General features: G+C 34.4%; 1 protein-coding gene across 1 annotated transcript in view; it reads left to right on the forward strand.

Annotated features, from left to right (window-relative positions):
* The window catches only part of Dmxl1 (Dmx like 1), a 142,597-nt gene extending 122,012 nt beyond the window's left edge, over nt 1-20,585 (forward strand). Inside the window, exons 37-43 of the mRNA XM_055622471.1 lie at nt 4,829-4,889; nt 7,391-7,518; nt 11,543-11,635; nt 12,672-12,763; nt 13,434-13,486; nt 16,420-16,637; nt 18,495-20,585. Of these exons, the coding sequence (XP_055478446.1) occupies nt 4,829-4,889; nt 7,391-7,518; nt 11,543-11,635; nt 12,672-12,763; nt 13,434-13,486; nt 16,420-16,637; nt 18,495-18,719 (870 nt within the window). The 3' untranslated portion in view covers nt 18,720-20,585. The remainder of the gene's footprint in view (nt 1-4,828; nt 4,890-7,390; nt 7,519-11,542; nt 11,636-12,671; nt 12,764-13,433; nt 13,487-16,419; nt 16,638-18,494) is intronic.
* The last annotated feature ends 2,247 nt before the right edge of the window (nt 20,586-22,832 follow it).

The following is a 22,832-nucleotide window of genomic DNA, read 5'->3' on the forward strand; positions in this document are numbered from 1 at the left end:
CCCAAGAGTAATAAAATATATTTTGCTTAAAAATGAAGACTACATTTTAATTAGTGATTATCTGAAACTTAACGGTCTATATCAAGGTATGGGTCATATGTAAACTATACACTGTGAAATTAATATAGTGAGAATAAGATTTAAGTTGTTTGTTTTTCTTTTTCCAAAGTTGAAATTTAAAGCCAGGGCTTCATATATGTCAACCAAGAGCTCTATTCTTGAGTTCTAGCTCCAGCTCTAATCTTTTCCCTGTGTGGGAAAAAAAGAAATCCCAAAGTTTTGTAGTACGTGAAAAGTATATAAAGTTAATTTCTAATGTCTGTTGGTAAGGTTTTATAGTAACTCAGCTGTGATCTTTATATATGTGTGTTTGTGTGTATGTGTGTATGGATGCGTTCACACTATAGTATCAGAACATAGTTCTCAGCAGACACTATGCTGTGCTCACAAAGTCCAAACTGTTTATTGAGCTCTTTTTTTTTTTGGGGGGGGGAGTTAATTTTTTTTTTTACACTAATTACAGTTTTTTGTATCCCAGGTGTAGTCACCTCCCTCATCCCCTTGCAATCCACCCTCCTTCCCTCATCTCCTCCCATGCTCTCCCCAAGTCCACTGATAGGTAAGGTCCTTCTCCCCTTCCCTCTGACCCTAGCCTATCAGGTCTCATGAGGACTGGCTGCATTGTCCTCCTCTGTGGCCTGGTAAGGCTGCTCCCCACTTGGGGGGATGGGGAAGGGTGGTCAAAGAGCCCACCACTAAGTTCATGACAGAGACAGTCCCTGTTTCCCTTACTAGGAAACACACTTGGATACTGAGCTGCCATGGGCTACATCTGAGCAGGGGTTCTAGGTTATAGCCATAATGGTCCTTGGTTGGAGTATCAGTCTCACAAAAGACTCCTGTGCCCAGATACTTTGGTTTTGTTGCTCTCCTTGTGGAGCTCCTGTCCTCTCCAGTTCCCACTATCTTCCCCCTTCTTTCATAAGATTCCCTGCACTCTGCCCAAAGCTTTGCTATGAGTGTCAGCCTCTGCTTTGATACCCTGCAGGGTAGAGTCTTTCAGGGGCCCTCTGTGGTAGGTTCCTGTCCTGTTCCTGTTTTCTCCTTCCTCCAATGTCCATCCCCTTTGCCTTTCTGAGTGAGGATTGATCATCTTACCCGAGGTCCTCCTTCTTGCTTAGCTTCTTTAGGTATATAGATTTTAGGATGTTTTCCTATATTATATGTCTAATATCTATTTATAAGTGAGTATATACCATGTGTGTCTTTCTGCTTCTGGGATACCTCACTCAGGATGATTGTTTCTAGTTCCCACCATTTGCCTGCAGATTTCATCATTTCCTCATTTTTAATTGCTGAGTAGTATTCCATTCTGTAAAAGTACCCACAATTTCTGTATCCATTCCTCAACTGAGGGACATGTGGGTTGTTTTCAGGTTCTAGCTATTATGAATAAAGCTACTATGAACATGGTTGAGCAAATTTCCTGGTTGTGTACTTGAGCATCTTTTGGATATATGCCTAGGAGTGGTAAAGCTGGATCTTGAGGAAGCACCGGATTGATTTCCAAAGTGGTTGTACAAGTTTACATTCCCACCAGCAGTAGAGGAGAGTTCCTCTTTCTCCACATCCTCTCCAGCATGTGTTGTGATTTGAGTTTTGGATCTTAGGCATTCTGATGGGTATAAAGTGAAATCTCAGTGTCATTTTGATTTGCATTTCCCTGATGACTAAGGATGTTGAGCATTTCTTTAAGTGTTTCTCTGCCATTCAATATTTCTCTATTGAGAATTCTGTTTAGTTGTGTGCCCCATTTTTTAATTGGGTTATTTGATTTGTTGCTGTTTAACTTCTTAAGTTTTTTATATATTCTGGATATTAGCCATCTGTCTGATACAGGGTTAGTGAAGATCCTTTCCCAGTCTGTAGGCTGTCATTCTGTTCTGATGATAGTGTCCTTTGCTTTACAGAAGCTTTTCAGTTTCATGAGGTCCCATTTATTTATTGTTGATCTTAGAGCCTGTGCTGTTGGTGTTCTGTTCAGGAAGTTGTCTCCTGTGCCAATGAGTTCAAAGCTCTTCCCCACTTTTTCTTCTAATAGATTTAGTGTGTCTGATTTTATATTGAGGTCTTTGATCCACGTGGACTTTAGTTTTGTGTAGGGTAATAAATATGGATCTACTTGCATTTTTCTACATGTAGACATCCAGTTAGACCAGCAGCATTAGTTGAAGTTGCTGTCTTTTTTTCCATTGTATAGTTTTGGCGTCTTTGTAAAAAATCCACGTTTCTGGGTTTATTTCAGGGTCTTCTATTTGATTCCAGTGATCCACCATTCTGTTTCTCTGCCAGTACCATGTAGTTTTTATTACTATCAAAAGCTGTATTTAACCCTGTTCTAGAAAATATTCTTTAGAAAATATTAATTAAACACTATTCATTTTGGGTATGATATTTTGTAATGCTGAGACATTTTTTCTTTTAAGAAAAAAAATGAAGGTTTTCAAAATTGAGGAAAATATGTAGTGATACAGCATGTATTTTAGCACTGATTGCCTGTGACGTTATATATATTTCTCTAAGATTTTACTTTATTAATTAGGTTATAAAAATTGATGCATAGAAGCCATTTCTTTAATTAATTCCAGGTGTTAGGTGGCATTTTTTTTTTGCTCTGTTTTATTACATTTTGTTTTTAATATCCTAAGTCATAAAACATTCTATTTGCTTTGCCTGCCCTGCCATTTTTTTTAAGTAATTAATACAGGTAATTGTTCAAGTCATCATTAGCAACCATGTTTAATATTTCATAATTCTGTAATTACAAAATTTTATTCTTTTGTAATCTTTTCCTTTATTGCTAATGAAGCCTGATAGTGCTTTGCTTTACTTGTTGTAGCTGTTTCATATTCCTTGAATATGAAAATATTTCTTGACTCATTGATCAGATGAAGTTTAAATCAAGGGTCAAGTGCTTCAAATTACATTTTTTGATACCTGTTTTTTTTAAGGGTTAAATTGAATTTGAAATTAGGAATTGGTAATTTTAAAATGAAATTACCTGGTTGGTAAAGCATTAGAAATCTTATAATCGTGAGCTTCGGACATTGTATTTTAAAGAGAAACTTAAAGAAATATACATAAATAACAGAAAAGGTTTCAGAAAAACCTTTAATCCGTGTTTTATTATTTTCTTCTGATATTTTTTGGTCACAAACAAAAAGATAAAAGAAAGAATAAGAACTTGTAGACATATTTTTAAGAACATAGTGTTTTAGTAGAAATGGTGCATATATCTGTAATTATTCCAGTATTCAGTAGCCTGAGGCAGGCGGGTCGCAAGTTACAGGTGAGCCTGGGCAATACAACGAAATTCAGTCTCTGACCCCACACCACCACTAAACAAAGGAGAGGTACTTATGTGAAGTTAAAATAATAGTCATATATTCATCAAGTTTTTGTTGTCTGGAGAATTAATAAAACATTTTCTTAGTGTCTCATTACTGAATGACTTTTTTACTAGTATTTCTTTTTTCTTTTGTATTTATTTGTTTGTTCTTTTGTTTATTACAATTTATTCACTTTGTATCCCAGCGGTCGCCCCCCTCCATCTCTTCATGGTCCCACCCACTGTCCCTCTTTCCCCCCTATGCCTCTTCTCTAGTCCACTGGTAGGGGAGGTCTTCCTCTCCTACTGTCTGACCCTAGCCTATCAAGTCTCAGCAGGGCTGGCTGCATCATCTTCCTCTGTGGCCTGGTAAGGCTGCACCCCACTCCCCCAGGGGTTGCTGATCAAAGAGCTGGCCACTGAGTTCATGTCAGAGAACTCCCACACCCCTTACAGGGAACTCACTTGGAAAGTGAGCAGTGGGTCAAGGTCCTCCCCATGTGTGGCCCTTCGTTGAAGTATTGGTCTCTGCCAGCACCCCTGGACCCTGGTTTTTTGCTTCTGTTGTTCTTGTGCAGTTCCTCTCACCTCAAGGTCTTTCTATCTCCCTCTTCTTCCATAAGGTTTCCTGCACTCTGCTCAAAATTTGATTATGAGTCTCAGTATCTCCTTCAATACCCTTGTGGGTAGAATCTTTCAGAGGCCCCTGTGGAAGGCTCCGGTCCTGTTCCTTGTCTTCTCCTATTTCTGATGTCTATCCTGTTTGCCCTTTTGAGTGATGGTTTGTCTGGAGAATTAAGAAAACATTTTCTTAGGTCTCTTATTACTGAGAGATTTTTTTACTAGTATTTCTTTAAAGCAACTTCTTTGGTTCTGGATTAGAACTCATCCACATGGATCTTCCCATTTCCTGTCACTTACCACTTCTGATGGCCTACTTTTTTACTACCCTTACCTATGCCACAGCTTTAGGCTAGTTAAATAATTCAAAATCCAAGAGAATTTATCTTAAAATTGATGTTCAAATGTAAACTGACATGTAACTGTAGCTCTCTTTAATTTTACCCTTAATTTATTCTTATTTGACAGGCTAGTTAAATTTATTTTTAAAATGAGTTTAAATGAATCATTTGGCAAGAAAAGAAAGATGACTAATTTCTGGAGAGAAATTTTTCTTGTTTTAGCCAAAAGGGAATAGGGGTATTGGAGGTATTGATTAACTAGTAGGTTGGGAGTGTGTGTGTGTGTGTGTGTGTGTGTGTGTGTGTGTGTGTGTGTGTTTTTGTTTTACTTCTGCTTTTCTGTGTTGCTGAAGATTTAAATCAGTACCTAACTCATAATTAGGAAGTGTTCTACCACTGAGCTATACAACCAACCCTGCAACTTCAATTTCTAGTTCTTTATTTTATTGTTACTTTAAAACATTTCTTCTTTTACCAGATGATTAAAAAAGCCATTAATAATGTTAGAAGAATGACATCACATCCAACTCTTCCTTACTGTAAGTTGACAATGATTAACAATGATTCTCTTATTTTTACTTTTTTTTTATAAATTGCATAAGAAATTCATGGGAAACTTTTAGTTTCAACTGATAGTCCTTAATCTACTTTATTTTTCATAGAAAAGTTTGTGTTATACCAATTTTGTTAGCTTGTCTTTTATCAGCTATATTAATAGTAGTTATAATGGGGAGTATTAATAAATTCTAACAATTTCAGGTAGGTGATACTTTTTTTCATTTCTTCTTTCTGGAAATCTCAAGCTTTTCTTGTTTTAGCAAAAAAAAAAAAAAGAATTCATTGGAAGTATTGATTAATTGGTATTTTGGCATATGTTCATGTTAGGCATATGATTATTTTAGGTTCTTAAAAATATTTTTATTTCATTCCCTTTGCAATTAAAGGGTATATTGAGAGAAATTGGTATCTTTTCAAATTAATAATGTATAAATATTTTATCACCTTTTCTCATAGGTCCAAGAGATATAGGAGTTCTAGACTTGAATTTAGGAGAACACACAATTTTGTGCTTCTCTTAAACTTTATTTACCGAGGCCCCCTGCTGGACACAGTCTGTTATATGTACAGACTTAGCAGTCTAGGAAAATATGCTCAGATCAGTTGTCAGAGCTACAATCTGAGTGATGTTTTTGTGGTAATCTATGACTGTGTACCAAGAGATAAAGGTGCTCTCCTATGCCTGATTGCTTATTGCTCTTGAGGGTCTTCATAAGTCTCCTCTGTGTCTGTCTTCTGACACAAGAACCATCAACTTACTCACTATTAAGTTTATGAAAGCAAATTACAGGTGGTTTGTGGCTTTACCAAGATACTACCTTCTCAGTGCTTTCACCAAATAGTTGACAGAACCACCTAAGAGAGGAGGAATCATTTATTTTGGCTCATAGTTTGAGAGGCTCAAGTGTTTGGTTGTGTGAGAAGAAATCAGTATGGTGGAAGGCAGCCAAGAACCATGGAAGAGGCTCTGCTATCGCTTTGAGCTAGTTTTCTCCTTTGTCCTCTTCTATTCCATCTGGTTCTCTAGCCCATGAGATATTAACTTAGTGGTACAGTTTTTCTCCCTTAGTTAATCCTATCTAGAAATGTCCTCACAAACATATCCAGTGGTGTGTCTCAATGGTTTAGGTGAATCTAGACTCAGGTAGTAAAGATTAGCAATCATACTAAGATAGCAAGAGAAAAATATAAAGGTGTTTGAGGAAGCAAGACTAAAAGAAATTTGATTCATTGAAGTTCCTAATTAGAGCTGAAACTTGTTTTTGTCTTACTGTTTATAGTAAGCTGTGTTTTGGCTTGTTCATATACCACAATTCAAGAACACCAGAGCCCTTGTAACTTAGAGGCTTCCCAACTAGTCTTCTTAGCACTATAGATAAGATTAGGAAAACTTAAATAGTTTTAAATGCCTATCTTCATTGTTTATAGTTAAGAAGGTGGGGGTGATCAGAAAGTGACTGGCTTTCTGATCACCAGAGAACACTGGCTGCTCTTCCAGAGGACCCAGGTTCCATTCCCAGCACTCACATGGAGGCTCATAACCATCTCTAACTCCAGACCCAAGGAATCCTACACTCTCTTTTGGTCCCCAGAGGCACTGCATATACATGCAAACATAAATGCAAGTGACATACCCTTAAATTTAAAATAAAATAGTTACATAGGACTGTGATAGGAAAAGAATCTCTTGGACATTCTCAAGACATTGTGCTACTTCCCTTTCATCCATGCCCCAGTGCACAGCAAAACATTCTAAAACAGCCTGAAATCATTTCTAGTAAGTATTTAGTAAAGAATTAATAGAAGTCAGCTAATAATGTAGTTATCAGCTTGCTGTTTATTTTATATGTATTGATTTTATGTATTTTCTATACTATACTACTTCTGACAGTTTAATTAATATAATTTGGGTATCATTTGTTATATTTTTTAGTTCTTTATATAAATTATATCATTTAGTCCCATAACTATCATATATTATTATTTCTTATTATAATAATTAGTATTATCAGAGACATTAATATATATTTGAGATCAAAATACTTAGAAATAAAATTTTCCTTTTAATATGTCATTCAAAACTGTTTATGACTTTTTCTGAGAAAAACATTAATTTAAACATTAATTGTATGACTGATAAAGATTGATTGTTTAATAATTCAAATAATTTATTAGAGTAAATGTTTGTCATAGAAATTATTTATTTTAGGCTACTAAGACATTAAGATAATTTTGAGAAGAATCATAATTTATAGTCATAAATGTTTCAAATATAAGTGTTTCCACTGTTTTGTTTGAAGACATGCTCCTAGTCATCATACTATTTTTGTATGAAATGAAATTTTAAAGGGAAATTCATACAAATGGACTGATTTATTTCCTAGGAATTTCTTTGATAAATCATTCTAGATTGGTTGAAGAGATAAATTTTCTCAAAACTTTTAAAAATAAATACTGTAATTTTTGTCATCTTATAATGCAGATCTAACAGGAGCTCAAGATGGGAGTGTCAGAATGTTTGAATGGGGCCATTCTCAGCAAATAACATGTTTTCGATCTGGTGGCAGTTCAAGAATTACAAGAATGAGATTTAATTATCAGGGAAATAAGGTACTATTGTTAATTAAATTATTTTTTAATTGATATATAGATTCACTAGTTTGATGTTTTGTAGTGAAAATATAAAGTACTAATTCTTAAGAATTTCTTCTGAAAGAACATTTAAGTGCACTTGTTTCTTCTTTAGGTATGTCGTACACATATATCACTATTAAAGTTAAATGTACCATAGGGACCATTGTTCCACTTTATATTTCTTTGCGTGTGAATGTCCGTCTCGTTATTTCCTAGAATCTACTCAGGATGTTACAGCAACAAGCAGCAAGTACAATTTGGAATATGTTAGATCTACCTAATTCATTTTGTGATTTACATGCATTTTTAAAACCAAGAAGCACTGCTCTAGAATGGCACATCAGTAAACTATAGACTAGCCACACAGCTTTTATAGGACATTTTTCACATTACAGTTCCATTGTTTATTATGTTTTCTTTGAGTATTTTCTACTAGTAGAGTTAAGAAGAACAAAGACCTTATGGTGGGCATCCATTTAAATACAGAGCCATTTAAGAAAAAGTGTGACTAAGAGGTGTGCTGTGAGATTTTTTTTTTTCCCTAGAAATGACAGGAAAGCTATACCCATGACAGCTTAGCTATATGGCTACATAAGTAGACATACTAATGAAAAAACAGAAAAAAAAAAAAAAAAAAAAAGAAAAAACAGGAAATTTCATGGGGCCCTTGGACAAAAAAACAAAACAAAGCAAAAAAACGATTTGCAACTAATGACAGCCAAGAGAAGGAGAATTGATCACTCCCACAGACGAGCCTTATAATTGGTTATCTAGTACAATATGGTCAGCCCTGAAAGTATTATATACAAAAGCAATACTAAACAGATTGAGCTAGTTGCATTTATGTATTTATGCATATATATGTAACAGTAATAAGAAAAGGATGCCATGAATTTGAAGTGGGGTAAGGAAGGGTAGAGGGGGAGGGGAAGGGAGGAACAATAAGATTTTGTTTTAATTTATTAAAGAAGTATGCTGAACCACTTCTAGACCATCCCTTAACCATCTGTGACTTCTCATGTTGCTGCTTATTCAAATTGCTTTTCTGTAGCAGTTTTTGCAGGGGTTAAAATATAAGTTAGCCTGCTCATACTGCCTTTAGGCTTGTATTTCACCAAAAGTTTACACATAATAATATCCCTTCCCTTTACCTTCCCCTGAATTTCCGTTATGATACTCACAATATTCAGATTTCAGACCATTTTAGATTCTGATTTTTCAGATTATGAGTGCTTAATTAGTGTAATCTATGCAAATATTGTGTTTTCATGCTTTCCATTTTAGTTGACAGTGTGCTTCTAGTCTATGTTTGTCAATCCATGGCTCCTTTGACCTATCGTCCTTCCAATAAGATGATATTATGAACGACATAATTAAATAGCTACAAAATAAGTAATAACTTTTTTTGAGAAACTTTGCCGTGCCTTTTATCAGTTTCATCAGTATAATACTCAAACCTTTCTACAATTTGATTCTGTAATCTGACTTATTTATCAGCATTAACACTTACTCAGTCCTTCAGTCTGTTTTAAAGTACAACAAGCTTCATTGCCTACCAGGTATCTTGATAAGCATTCACTTTAGCCATGTGATGGAAGCAAATAGCACAACACCTAAAAATGCTCTCCCCTTTAATAAGAAAACATCCTGAGTAAGTGATAGAGAAGACTCAATCTATCCCAGTTATGAAAATCAGTTTGATTATGAATTACAGATAGAATTGGGCACTCAAAAGACAGAACACTTCAGCAAAATTAAGATAATAAGGCTAATGACAACCATAAGGAATTCTTAAGAGATTCAGAAGTGATACTAATAAAACAAGCTAGTATGAAACATAGCACAGAAGTTTAAAAATAAAGTGTGTTTGTATGGTTGGGAAGAAATTATCACCTGGAAAATATCACAGGAAATAATTTAGAAAAAGCAGATTAGTAGGGGAAAACAGTACTTGAAGGATTAATGACCATTTTTTGAAAGAAACGAATATAATTTCATAAGAAAAAGGGACTGCCTAGTACTAAAATGTGTTGACAGACGTATTTGACTTTTATCTTGGTTATTTGACTTTGTTTTTGATTCAAATACAAAGAATCCTATAAATGTGAAAGAAATGGTGTTGTGAATGGTTACTTACTCAACTTCCCTGTCAAATAATTGGCATCAGCTTACACAAAAATTCCAATTAAAAGAGGAAAAAATACAATTACTAGATCTCTAGTCATAGAAATCTGCTAGATAAGGAATGAGAAGTAAGTTGATGTCTAGCCACACTATCTTTCAAATTTGGTGATTCATTAACACTATTTGAATATATATCCCATGTTTATCCCTGCTGAATAACAAATCTAGCTCTACTCAAGAAAGCACAAAATAAACTAGAAAAAAGAGTTAGTGAGAAAGTTTCTGCAACAGACAAACGCAGTAGGCTAATATATCTAGTAATAGCTTAACTAGAATTTTCAGAAAGCATTAAAGAAGGAAATAAGCAGTCTGATGTTAACCTGTATAAGTTCAGTAGTCATCACTGAAAATTGAAGAAAAACAAGTTAAAACTTAGAAGATATTTTAAATTTTGATAGTACCTAATAGTACGAATATGTAAGAATAAATGTTCAGTGAGTTCAAATTATTTTGCTTAAAAATTCATTCTACCTTCATCTTTCAACTTTTACATTTTTTTAAACTTTATTTTGTGGAAGTAAGCCAAGCACAAACTATGGTTCACATGTCCATGGCTCATATGTGGAGATCTAAGGATAACTTACAAGAGTCAGATTCCCTCCTTCCATTATGTGAGTCCCAAAGAGCTAAATGAAAGCATCCCCCTTGCCAGCCTTCACCTTTCAATTTTAATTGATGCAAAGTGTTCCTAGTTCTAAATATCTAGTCTATATAATTATGAAGAGGTATATAGATATATGAATGTTCAAAGCAACACCTTTTATAATAGAATAAGTTGAAAACTGTGTATAAAAAGAAAGTTTAAAATTGTATATACACTGTAATACTACACAGCACAAGAAGAGCTGATTGTGTATATCTTGATGAGGGTAGTTACAATAAACTTAAATTGAAATTTGGGTCTGTATATTATCCAATTCGCTATAAAAATCATATGCGTGTTTAAATAGTCAGAGAAAGGAATGTTACAGGAAAAGATCAGATTGTTATAATAGGTGATTGATCTATTGATCTATATGTAGAAAAAGATGGGTCCAAAATAGACATACAAGTTTGCTCACATTGGCCTAAAACTTGTGATAATCTTTTCTTCTGCCCTAGCCTCCTAAGTACTTGGGATTACAGATGTGAGCCCCATGGCTAGCTAGCATGTACTCTTTATAATGTTAAAAAAGAAAGTTAGCTATTGTATCCTGTGTGGTCCATTTCTCATATTCCTGCACTTAATTGAGTCTTTCCAATTAAAATTACCTTGAGATTCAGCAAAAGATTTGACTATCATATTATATTTTACTTTCTATTATTTCTGTAATTTTGCTTTGTGCTTGGGTGTTTCTTTGTTTTTATTTTTTGGACACAGGCTCTGACAGTGCAGTCCAGTGTACCAGGGTACTCACTGTGTAGACCTTGCTGTCCTGGGACTGGGAGCAATTCTTCCTAGCCACCTAAAGGCTTGCATCATGGATGCGTAGTACTATGCTAGCTTTTCTTATTTATGCATTTTTCGTATTGCATGTTTTTGAAATAGCTTTTTTTGTGAGCACTTATTCGTTGTGTAGCTTAATAGTTAATTCAGTACTTGTTCTTAGAAAAGCTACAAGGACTGTATACACAATGGTGCATATTACTTTAACTAAGTATCTGCTTCTTTCTACACTAGAAGTGTTCTTCAAGTACTGTCTAAATAGAGTTCAGAAGCTTAAGTGAAGTAATAAGGAACACAGTCTATCAATCAAATGTTAAGCGTTGTGTCACATTGGGGTAAAGATAAATGTGTGCTTTCATTTACATTAATCATTTAATTTTTTTTTTTAAGTTTGGAATCGTTGATGCTGACGGATATTTAAGTTTGTACCAAACAAACTGGAAATGTTGTCCAGTTACTGGGAGCATGCCTAAGCCATATTTGGTAAGTCAGAAATCCTATACATATGTAAAACTTGAATTTTCTGTTTGGAAACAGGTTATATTTGAAACAAGTAATATTAAAATTAAGAAATAAAATGTCTAGTCTTGTCTACTCAGTCACTACTATAGGCTACTGTTGATGTGTAACTTACTGAGTGAACTTTAGAAAGCTAACACATACAGCACCATATCTTCAGAGGCCGTAGAAAGTACTGGAACTTTTTCTAACCTCACTAAGCTATAAATCATTCTTATGCCTAACTAAAATGATTAACAGACCAATAGCATATCAGATTGTTTTCATGTACTTAGTTCTTACTAATGAACAAAGTAGAAAGGGCATACTGGTACTGACCCTTTTGTTTTCATCTCTGTTTAAGACAGTGCAGACTTCATAGAAATTTGCCTTCAGAGAATAAATACATTATGTTTAGTCAGTTCTTCAGTAAAGCCCTTTACAGACTAAACATAAACAGTATGTATTAAAAAGACTTAGGTATAAGATTATGATTCTGGTAAGTCATCTGACGCTAAAGGTTACTGTTCAGTATTGAACTAAATAAACCCAAGGGAGGATTGCTTAGGATACTTTGAAAAGGATTTACTCTGTTCTTTTCTTAAACTAAGTATCTGCTTCTTTCTACAATAGAAGTGTTCTTCTAGTACTGTCTAAATAGAGTTCAGAAGCTTAGGTGAAGTAATAAGGTACATAGTCTATCAATCAGATATTAAGCATTGTGTCACATTGGGGTAAAGATAATGTGTGAAATGTGTAAGTTTATGTTCTGGAGAGAACTGCTTTTCTTTCTTAATTGATGAAATGTATCATAATAAGTTTTCTTGAATATTCAGAAAACAGAGGGAAAGAATCAACATGAAAGTTTATTGTATTCTCCACCTTTTTTAAAGTTCTGAAGATAAAAAAATAGAGCTTACATTTAAGAAACAAAGTACATGATTGCATTTTAGTTATACATCTACTTGGTCATGGAAATATTACTAGCAACAGTAACATTTATTGTTTATAACTATTCCAGGCTTGGCAGTGTCATAACAAGACAGCCAATGATTTTGTCTTCGTTAGTTCCTCCTCTCTGATAGCTACAGCTGGTCTTTCAACTGACAATAGGTAAGAGAAGAAGCTGATATGAAGTGTTATGTATGGATAGGTAAAATTTTGTTGTTGTATATTTCTTTGGTTCAGTAATCATTCCATAGGAATTTTTACATAAAGGTTTCTTAAAGCATTTTTAGTGGCATAAAGCTTGGGAAATTCTAGTACCATTTAAAACAAAAACCATTCTTATTTTTAATGTTCTCATCTTGAGACTTTAGAAGAAAGGATTTGGTTGCTGGGGAAATGAACATTTCTTTGTATTTTCTGTATATTGAGAAAACTTGAAGCTGAAAAGTAAGACTCACTTTGTACGAGAAATTAGCTTTCAAGGCTGTAGAGTCTGGCCCATATTCAGAAGAAATTCCATGTGTATGCTTATATGCTCAGACCTCCTTAGCATTTTCTATGATTTTGTGTTAGTCAGCTGCTACGCGGGGAAATCAGTAAATACATGAAATAACACTCACTGAAGGCTGACTGTAGAAGTTATTTGTAAATGCATGCTAATCAGAAGTTAACTCAGCTTTGTAGGTTAGCAGTTTTTGTATGAGAATTAGTTATATATACAATTTTTATATATTTAAAAACAAAAACATATATTCAAAAACAAAGTGTTTTATATTAGGCTTATTTTTAATTCTATTTTTTGGTTTGTTAAAAAATCCTTTTTTATTTTTTCCAGAAATATATGTCTGTGGGATACTCTTGTAGCACCTGGCAATAGTCTAGTCCATGGTAAGTTTTGAAGACAGTTTATATACTGTAGAAGTCAAGAAAGTCAGACCTTTAACTGAGGATGTAGCTCATTTGCAAAATGCTTGCCTAGCACATAAAACTAGGTGTGAACCTCAGCACTAAATAGCATGTTAGTACATATCCATAATCTCAGCAACATGGAGTTTGAACCTAGATTATAGGGGACTGTCTAAAAAAAATGTGAACTAAAAATGATTTCTAAAGAAAGTTGTATTTAATAGTACATATTGTCAGAGTGTTAAAGTTAATTTTTTCTGTGCTATTTGGGTTCAAAGACAGATACACATAATTAACTCTTCCCTATACTTTGATGAGAGATAAAGGATCATAAATAATATTAAAATCATGTGTTAGGGCTAGAAAGATGTCTCAGTGGCTTACAGCACATGTTCTTGAAGAGGACCTGTGTTCTGTTCCCAGGATCCACATTTTGGATCACAACCATAGGTAACTTTAGTTTTAGGGAATCTGATGTGTTCTTCTGATGTTTGTGGGCATCAGACTTGTGCATGGTCTATATACATACATACATGCAGGCAAAACACAAATCTTAAAAAAAAATCTGTCTGTCTGTGTGCACGTGCATGTGTACACCCATTTATGTGCTACCCATTGGGCAATGTAGAGAACTGAGATTCACCTTTTCTGAATTGGGCACTCTCAGTGGCCGAACCCACAGCTTCCAGTCCAGCCACATCGATTGGCTGCTAAGCCCCTAGGATCCATCTGTCTCTACCCACCAACATTGGAATCATAGGCCCACACCTCCATACCTAGCTTTTTATGCAGCTGCTGAGACCTCAATTCAGAAAGCACTTTACTTGATGAACTACCTTTCCACCCTCCATTTGTCTTTTTTTAATTTAATCTAATAGACATAGGTCATCATTGTGAACATTAAGGACCTCTGTGGCCTGTTAAGGCTGTTCCCTCCTCAGGGGGAGGTGATCAAAGAGCCAGCCACTGAGTTCATGTCAGAGACAGTCCCTGTTCCCATTACTAGGGAACACACTTGGACACTGAGCTGCCGTAGGATACATCTATGCAGGGGTTCTAGGTTATCTCCATGCATGATCCTTGGTTGGAGTATCAGTCTCAGAAAAGACCAGAAATTTTGGTATTGTTGCTCTCCTTGTGGAGCTCCTGTTCTTTCCAGATCTTTCTATCTCCCCCTTCTTTCATAAGATTCCCTGCACTCTGCCCAAAGCTTGGCTATGAGTGTCAGCATCTGCTTTGATACACTGCTAGATAGAGTCTTTCGCCCTCTGTGTAGGCTCCTGTCCTGTTCCCTGTTTTCTCCTCCTTCCAATGTCCATCCCCTTTGCCTTTCTGAGTGAGGATTGAGCATCTTACCCAGGGTGCTCCTTCTTGCTTAGCTTCTTCAGGTGTACAGATTTTAGTATGCTTATCCTATATTATATTTCTAATATCCACTTATAAGTGAGTATATACCATGTGTGTTTTTCTGCTTCTGGGATACCTCACTCAGGATGATCTCTTCTAGTTCCCACCATTTGCCTGCAAATTTCATGATTTCCTTCTTTTAAATTGCTGAGTAGTATTCCATTGTGTAAAAGTACCCACAATTTCTGTATCCATTCCTCAACTGAGGGACATGTAGGTTGCTTCCAGATTCTGGCTATTACGAATAAAGCTGCTATGAGCATGGTTGAACAAATGTCTTTGTTGTGTACTTGAGCATCTTATGGGTATATGCCTAGCAGTGGTAAAGCTGGATCTTGAGGAAGCACTATTCCTAATTGCCTGGAGAGATGGCCCAGTGGTTAGGAGCACTGACTGCTCTTCTGGAGGTTCTGAGTTCAAATCCCAGCAACCACATGGTGGCTCACAATCTGTAAAGAAATCTGATTTTCTCTACTGGTATCTCTGAAGACATAGCACAAATAAGTAAATGAATAAATAAACAGGCTCCCTTCTATACTGTAGACTTTAACAGATGCACGAAAGAATTCAATGTAGAAAACAAGTTTTCACTATAGTGCTAACAGAATTGAATAGTGAAATAAAACAACCAAAACTATCTTCAACACAGACTTCACTTTCCACAAAATGTAACTCAGAATGGATTGTAGAAGTACATTTAAAGTGCACACATCTAGAAGAAAAAGAGGAAAATCTAGGTGGCTTGGGTTTGTTGATGAAGTTTTATAGATACAATAAACAGTTTTATGAAGGAAGTGATGATGTATCCGAGACTTCTTAAACAGTCGCCTTCTCACTATTTGAATGGCAAGTGAGCATATGAAAAAGACGGTGAAGATAAAGTAATCAGGAAGTTGTACATTCAGTGTACTGCAAGAGATCCTTTATGCCAACCTGGCCAAAATTAAAGTCTCAGATACAAAGTATTCATGAAGGTGTATAAAAATCATTACTGCTGAGAGAAGTTATGATACAACCACTTTGAAAAACTTTTGTTTTAATAAATTTAAGCATGTACATAGCATGTACTTGTACTTGTATGTACTCTTTCATATATAGGAAAACTACAAAAAGTTTATAAAGGGATGTTTTTATTAGGTTTTCATATAATAATTGTAAATGTACATTTATAAATTGTTATACTTTGATAGTAGATACTACTCAACTATTTGCTGTTACTGACTCCAGTTCAACTAGAGTTTCCTTTTCTTATGTTCTGACCACAAAACTAACTGTAGGCAGTTTGCTGGAACAAACCTTACGGTTACCAGTTTCCTTCTCTCCAGGGTCATTCTTCATTGTTTCATGCTTGGCTTCTCAAATCATTTCTTACTGCATTTCGATTTTAAATTGGTTTAGGCAGGAAAGCCAGTCTAATGTTTATTCCATCTCAACTACCTGATAGAAGTCTGTTTCTTTTATCACCAAGTGGTTTTTAACCATTTTTTGGTTTTGTTTTTTATCTTCAGCTTTTACTTGCCATGATAGTGGAGCCACGGTTTTAGCATATGCTCCCAAACATCAACTGCTAATATCAGGTGGCAGAAAAGGTTTCACATGTATATTTGACCTTCGCCAGCGGCAACAGAGGCAGCTTTTCCAGAGCCATGATTCCCCTGTTAAAGCCATTGCTATTGATCCAACTGAAGAGTACTTTGTTACAGGGTCTGCAGAAGGAAATATAAAGGTAAACACAATTGATGCCATAGTATATTATAATATGAAAAAGTTTAAAAAGTTAGGCCTTTATTTATATTTATGGTACTAGCATACTTTAAATAATAGTTGTATTAATTCTGTTGTAGCCAATGATGCTAATTACTATTTAGTAAATCCTTTGATGGATGAAATTACTTTAACTTTAAATTTTAGTTGTTCACTGGTTTTTAAATATGCTTAATTAATGCTTAAGAACTAAATTTTCTATGGCTCTAAATATGTTTCAGATGTTATCATTAGTTTTGAGTCTATTCTTAGTTATATGTTTACTAAATTAAGTTTCTAGGTTAACTGACTATATCCCAGCAGAATTATTTTTCTTTGATTTGAGGCTACTGTTTTTTGGTTGTTTTTTTTTTTTTTAATTTTACCTTGCTCCTGGTAAAGGCTCTCAGGGTTTCAGTTCTTAGCACCCTCAGAGGAATTAGAGACAAGGCAAAACACACATCTGAGAGATTCTATAACAAAGCAGCAGTACATCAAGAAATAGTTTCATGTGGCTATTCCTTGTGACTATCCAAATTGTTTTAGATAATTTATTTTATGAGCAATCCTAAGTAAAGGGATGGATTCTTCACCTGGTGAAAGGCACAGGGAAATCTAGGAACAGGTGGGGGTTTTCTCTTTTTCTCTGTAATTCATGAGGTTCTTTTGGATGTGTTGTACCATCAGACACATGATAAAAGCAGGCCATTTTGTGCACTGTTAAACTGGAAATCTCATTGTAGAAAAGCAGAGGGCAGTTAGCTGTCATCTGGGTGGGGCATGTTGGTCTCAGCTGATGTAGTGGTCTTGCTGTAAGGTAGCTCTGTGAGCTCATTATCTTCTTTTCCTGCCTCAAACAGACTTCATTTTAGAATACAAAAAATCTAATTTAGATTAGCTGTTTTTAGATTCTGCACTGCTTCCAAAGTTTAGATTTTAAAATACTAGAAAATATATACTCTGGGGCTGGAGAAGACTGCTCAGTGGTTAAAAGCACTAGCTGCTCTTACAGAGGATCCAGCTTTGATTCTCAGCACCCACATGTTTGAAGTCTCAAACATTTGTGACTTCTGGCCTCCTCAGGCATTAAGCATATATGTGATTCACATACATCTGCATAGCAAGTCACATATACACATAAAATATTAATAAAGTTTAAAAGGCATATGTTTAGAAGTAATAATTTAATCAACTCATGGAAAAGTAGTGTGAATTGAGGTTTGTTGTTTTTTTTTTTTTTTTTTGAAAGAAACGTGTAATCTCAAAAATCAGAAAGTAAATTAATCGCTACAGTTTCACATAGGTCTTTCATGAAAGAAGACTTTTGGGATATGATTTAAAACAGACACATTTGTTTTGATAAGGGCTTACAATAGGAACTTTTAGAAAGTAAGTATCTAGAGTTTAGTAGTTGACTTTGTCTTAGCTTTGCCAAAGTGAAAGAGCCTCTAGATGCCAGTTACCTTTCACCATTGCATTTTTTGATCTCTGAGTATTCAGTGTTATAAAGAAGTGATTACCCATAGCAGCTCTACAGCAAAACCTTTATTGTAGCCACTGATAAAAGTTTCTCTTCTGTGTACCCAGGTTGTCTCATCCTCAGTGCATTGTTAATAATAATTTGTACTCTCCCTGGATGGATTCTGAGTAACAATAAAAAGCCGTTGATAAATGGCTATAGTCTATAGATAATCAGGAGGCTGTGGTCACAGCTTACACAGATACTCTCCATCCTTGTTTTAGAAATGTCCTGTCTGCACAGGAATGGCTTTACATTTTCTTTTGGATTCTTAAGTCAATCACCAGCCCCAGTTTTTATTTTGTCCTTCATATCTTTCAGATTTGGAGTCTCTCTACTTTTAGTCTTCTCCATACTTTTATCAATGAACATGCGCGACAGTCTATTTTTAGAAATATTGGAACTGGAGTCATGCAAATTGAGACAGGACCAGCAAATCACATTTTCTCTTGTGGAGCTGATGGAACAATGAAAATGAGGATACTGCCGGATCAGTTTAGCCCTTTAAATGAGGTGTTAAAAAATGATGTGAAATTTATGCTGTAATATTTTCACAAGAGGTCGTACAATGTATTACCTGTGTTGTGAAGGTGTCTCGCAGACACAATGCACAGTAATCACCTGCACCATGGATAAGCTAATGCTTTCTTCTTTTCCTATTTATTTTACGGAGCTTAGCCCTGGATGCACTGATGCCTTAACAGTTAACAAGTCCTTCAGAGTTAGATCCTATTGCCATAAAATAGAATGTTAGAGTGTATAAGTAATGCTATGTTCATACTTATTCATAGTATATTTTAGTAAATATGCCATCATGTTAAAGGAACTTTGTTTTCTCATTGTTACCCCCTGCAGACACTGCTTCATGAATTGCACAAAGAGTAAAACCCTTTAAGACAGGTGCCGATATAATACTCACCACTTCATTCACCACGCTTTCACTTCTTTTGATCACACAGACATCTCTAATACTGTTCCTGTTAATGAAATTTTTATATATATAGGTAAGATAAGATATCTTCATTAAAACTGCTATCGAGACTTCAGTGATAAAAAGAGTGAAGGAGTTCATTAGATTTCCTCTTTCCCTTCTGTAGCCCAGATGTGTGTATGTAAATGTATTTATGTGTATGTATATATGTGTGCATATGTGTATATATATATATATATCTTACACATCTTACTTGATCCTGTACATAAACAGAAACTACATGTCTTTTCATGTGTTTTGTGCCATAACACTGACTGCCACAGTATAAAACTTTTCTTGCAACTATTTTTTTATTTAAAGTTTTTTTAATTATCTATTAATTTCAAAGTCGCTTTTAAGAAGAATTCCAAGATTACTATTTTAAAGATACTGAATCAAATAAGTCTCAGAAGGCAATAAAGATGTTGTGTGGCACACGAGGCATTTTACATTTATCAATTTGTCACCAGTTTTGATAATCAAACATTTATTTAAATTTTGTTTCAATTTTATTTCTTTTATGATGCATTTACTCTCAAAATTCTGAAAATGTTATAGTAGTGTTTTTAGAAACAAATGTGAAAACAGTCAAATAAGATAGTATTTACAAATGTACAGGGCCCTGCAGATCTACCATTGCTAGGAAATAAACCTTATATTGTATTATTTTTGCAAAAATATATTATTTTATTATAAAATATGACCAAAATATTTAAAATTTACAATGCTTCTCTTAATGCTTCACTTAAATACGCTAACCCTCTTTCTGTCTGTCACTGATTCAGAATTATAAAAATCTTGATAAATACTTGATTTTTAGCCAATGAGATTGGCAGTAGATGGGAATAAATGTTTAAGGGACAGTTATATACTATTTAGCTCAAATTTATTTTTAGTTATAACTGTACTTGACCATTTTTATGTAATGAAATATTGAAAACTATTAGGAATTAAAGACTCAAAGCAAAGAAATGAAGGGCTGGTAAATGAATTTTGTAATATCCTCAGGATACTTTTATTATAAAAGTGTATTGTTAAAGGTTTTGTAAATTGTATTTCATAATTTTAAATATAGTGAGCAAGTTACAGTGAAGACACTTTCATTATAGAGAGTTTATATGCACATAGTAAACTGTACCTGTAAATGTGCAATAACAATATATGACTATTTTGCCATGGAGAAATCTGTGACAACATTGCAAACTATTATTCTTTGATGTAGCTAAGTTATTTTTTAGTATTCTCTTCACAAATCAAGATTCAAAAGGCTTTAAACACTTTCCATAAGAAAGAAAATTTACTATTGTGTTTATTAAAAACAAAAGGATTTGGGGATGAATTATTGAGCATTTTAATTGAGAGTTTATATGAATAACCACATTATGTAAGCACGTATGTATTTACATCCAGAGTCATATTTTAAATAAACAATCATGCAGTGATTTTTTTCGCATGCTTTTGTTTTAAAAAGTAGTTCTGCCAGTTTAGTTGATTTTAACTATGTGACTTTTCAATTCAGACTTTTCTATAAATGTGACTATTGTAGAGAGAATTTATCTCCCTCAAACATGTTCTCATTCTTTCCTGCAGTCTTTTTTTACTTAGTAGGTAATCATTAAGTAATTGCAATGTTTATATAAGGTAATACACATACACTTAAATTTTCATTCTTCACACAAATGGAATGGATACATCAGAATACACTAATGTGCTGTTTTCTTAGAGTGACTTTGTTACAGATTTATAACATGGCAGGTCCCGTGTTGGATTTCTCTTAACATTATGAAAGAGATATTACTTTTTCCCTTTGCTTTCAGGTAAGATACAATTATTTGCTGTTGTGCTTACCAGGTCTTTAAAGGCATTGGGTATAAACCAATTAAGCACTTAACCCTTATCTACCCTTCTTTTGTTAGAAATGTTTGTTTTTTAAAAAGCAAAAATGTTCAAATGGATCTCATTAACTGGAACACTATGAAGACATTTCAGGAAATGCTTTATACAGCCTTCAAGTGGAAGTGGTACCATTAAGAGGCTTAGAAACCTAGACAGACATGTGTTACTAAACAAGAAAGTTAGATGTCTCTTACAGAGGACCACAGGCAGTTATAAAAACAAATAAGCTACAAGAAATATTTGTGGAGAGGTATATCAGTGTCCCTGTATATGGAGGGTATAATAACTTTGAAGTTTTTAGAGAAAGGTCAAAATTAAATAACCATTTCCCAGAGCAGTACATTAGAAGTTAATAAAATAAAAATGCGTACAAGCAAAAAAAGTTATGGATAGACATACATCACTTTATTGTACTTTGAAGATAAGTTTGGATGTTTCAAAAATTTAAGATTTTTGCCAGCGGTGGTCAGGCATGACTATCAAAACGATTTTTCCAATGGTGCATGGTCAATTCATAGCTGTCAAACTTTAGTAATTCTTATTATGTTTCAAACTATAATTATCTTTGCATCATTTTGATCACTTTATCATTGTTTTGGGACACCCTAACCTACATAGAATACTACAAAGTTAATATATTAATGTATTTTGACTGCTTCCTGACTGTTCTCCAGTCTTTCTTCCTCTCTTTAGACCTTTCAATCCTCTGAGATGCAATGTTGAAATTAAACCGATGAGTAACCATACAGTGCTAAAGTGAACAAAAATCTTCTGCCTCGCCTTCTAAAAAAAATGAAGAAAGTGTTAAGTTTAGTGAACAAGGTTTGTCAAAAGAAGAACTGAATAACCAGTTTCCTCAAGTTGTCTTCTGTCCACTGCATATACACATTCGTGTGCATACACACAATTTCATTTTGTTTTTTCAAGGGGTTGGAGAGAGAAGAGCCAAGGCAAAAGCAAGGACACTTGCCAAACAGCTTTATTGCTCGAATTGGGACAAATCTTAGTGGTCTGGTTAGAAAATCAAAGCAGATACAGCATTCCCTTAATCCAGAGGGTAATCCAGATAAAGACCATGACTACTTGATTTATTAAGGCTCAAAGAGGAGAGGAAGTTACAGAAGAAGGGTTCGAAGCTAGCAGAGATTGGTTTATGAGACTTGCAGAGAGCACCCATCTCTACAACATGAAAGTGCAAGGTGATGGTGCTATCACAGAAGCTGCAGCAAGTTTTCTGCACAGAAAGGTCCTGTGAAGGTACATGGAGACTTTGACTATAGATGAACCAACTTTATCTTGGAGAAGGATGCAATTTGGGACTGTTGGAGCCAAAAGTGACAAGTCAGTAAATGTCAGGTTGAAAAGGATGGAACTACTTGAAATCTTAAAAATTACCGACTTCTATGCTGCTACATAAATGAAAGAACAAAATCTGTTAACTTCAAATATGTTTACAACGTAGTTTACTGAGTATTTTAGGCCCACTGTTGAAATTTACTGGCCATAAGAAGATTCTTTTCAAATACTGCTCATTGTCAGTGTCCTTTGGTACCTTGGAATTCTAATGGAGTTGTACACTGGAATTACAACTTTAATAGGAAAATTAAGTAATTTTGACTTTCAATCATAAGGGATACATTTTCTAACTCTTTAGATCCCATCAATAGTGATTCTTCTAGTGGAATTGGGCAAAGTCAACTGAAAATCAGGAGAGGATTTAACTTTCTAGATGCCATGAAAAATATTTGTGATTTATAATGTATATTTGGTGAAATAGCTAAAGAACTAAAATT

Source organism: Psammomys obesus, unplaced genomic scaffold (assembly GCF_907164565.1).
Source record: "Psammomys obesus unplaced genomic scaffold, mPsaObe1.curated_primary_1811, whole genome shotgun sequence".
Classification (NCBI taxonomy): Eukaryota; Metazoa; Chordata; class Mammalia; order Rodentia; family Muridae; genus Psammomys; species Psammomys obesus.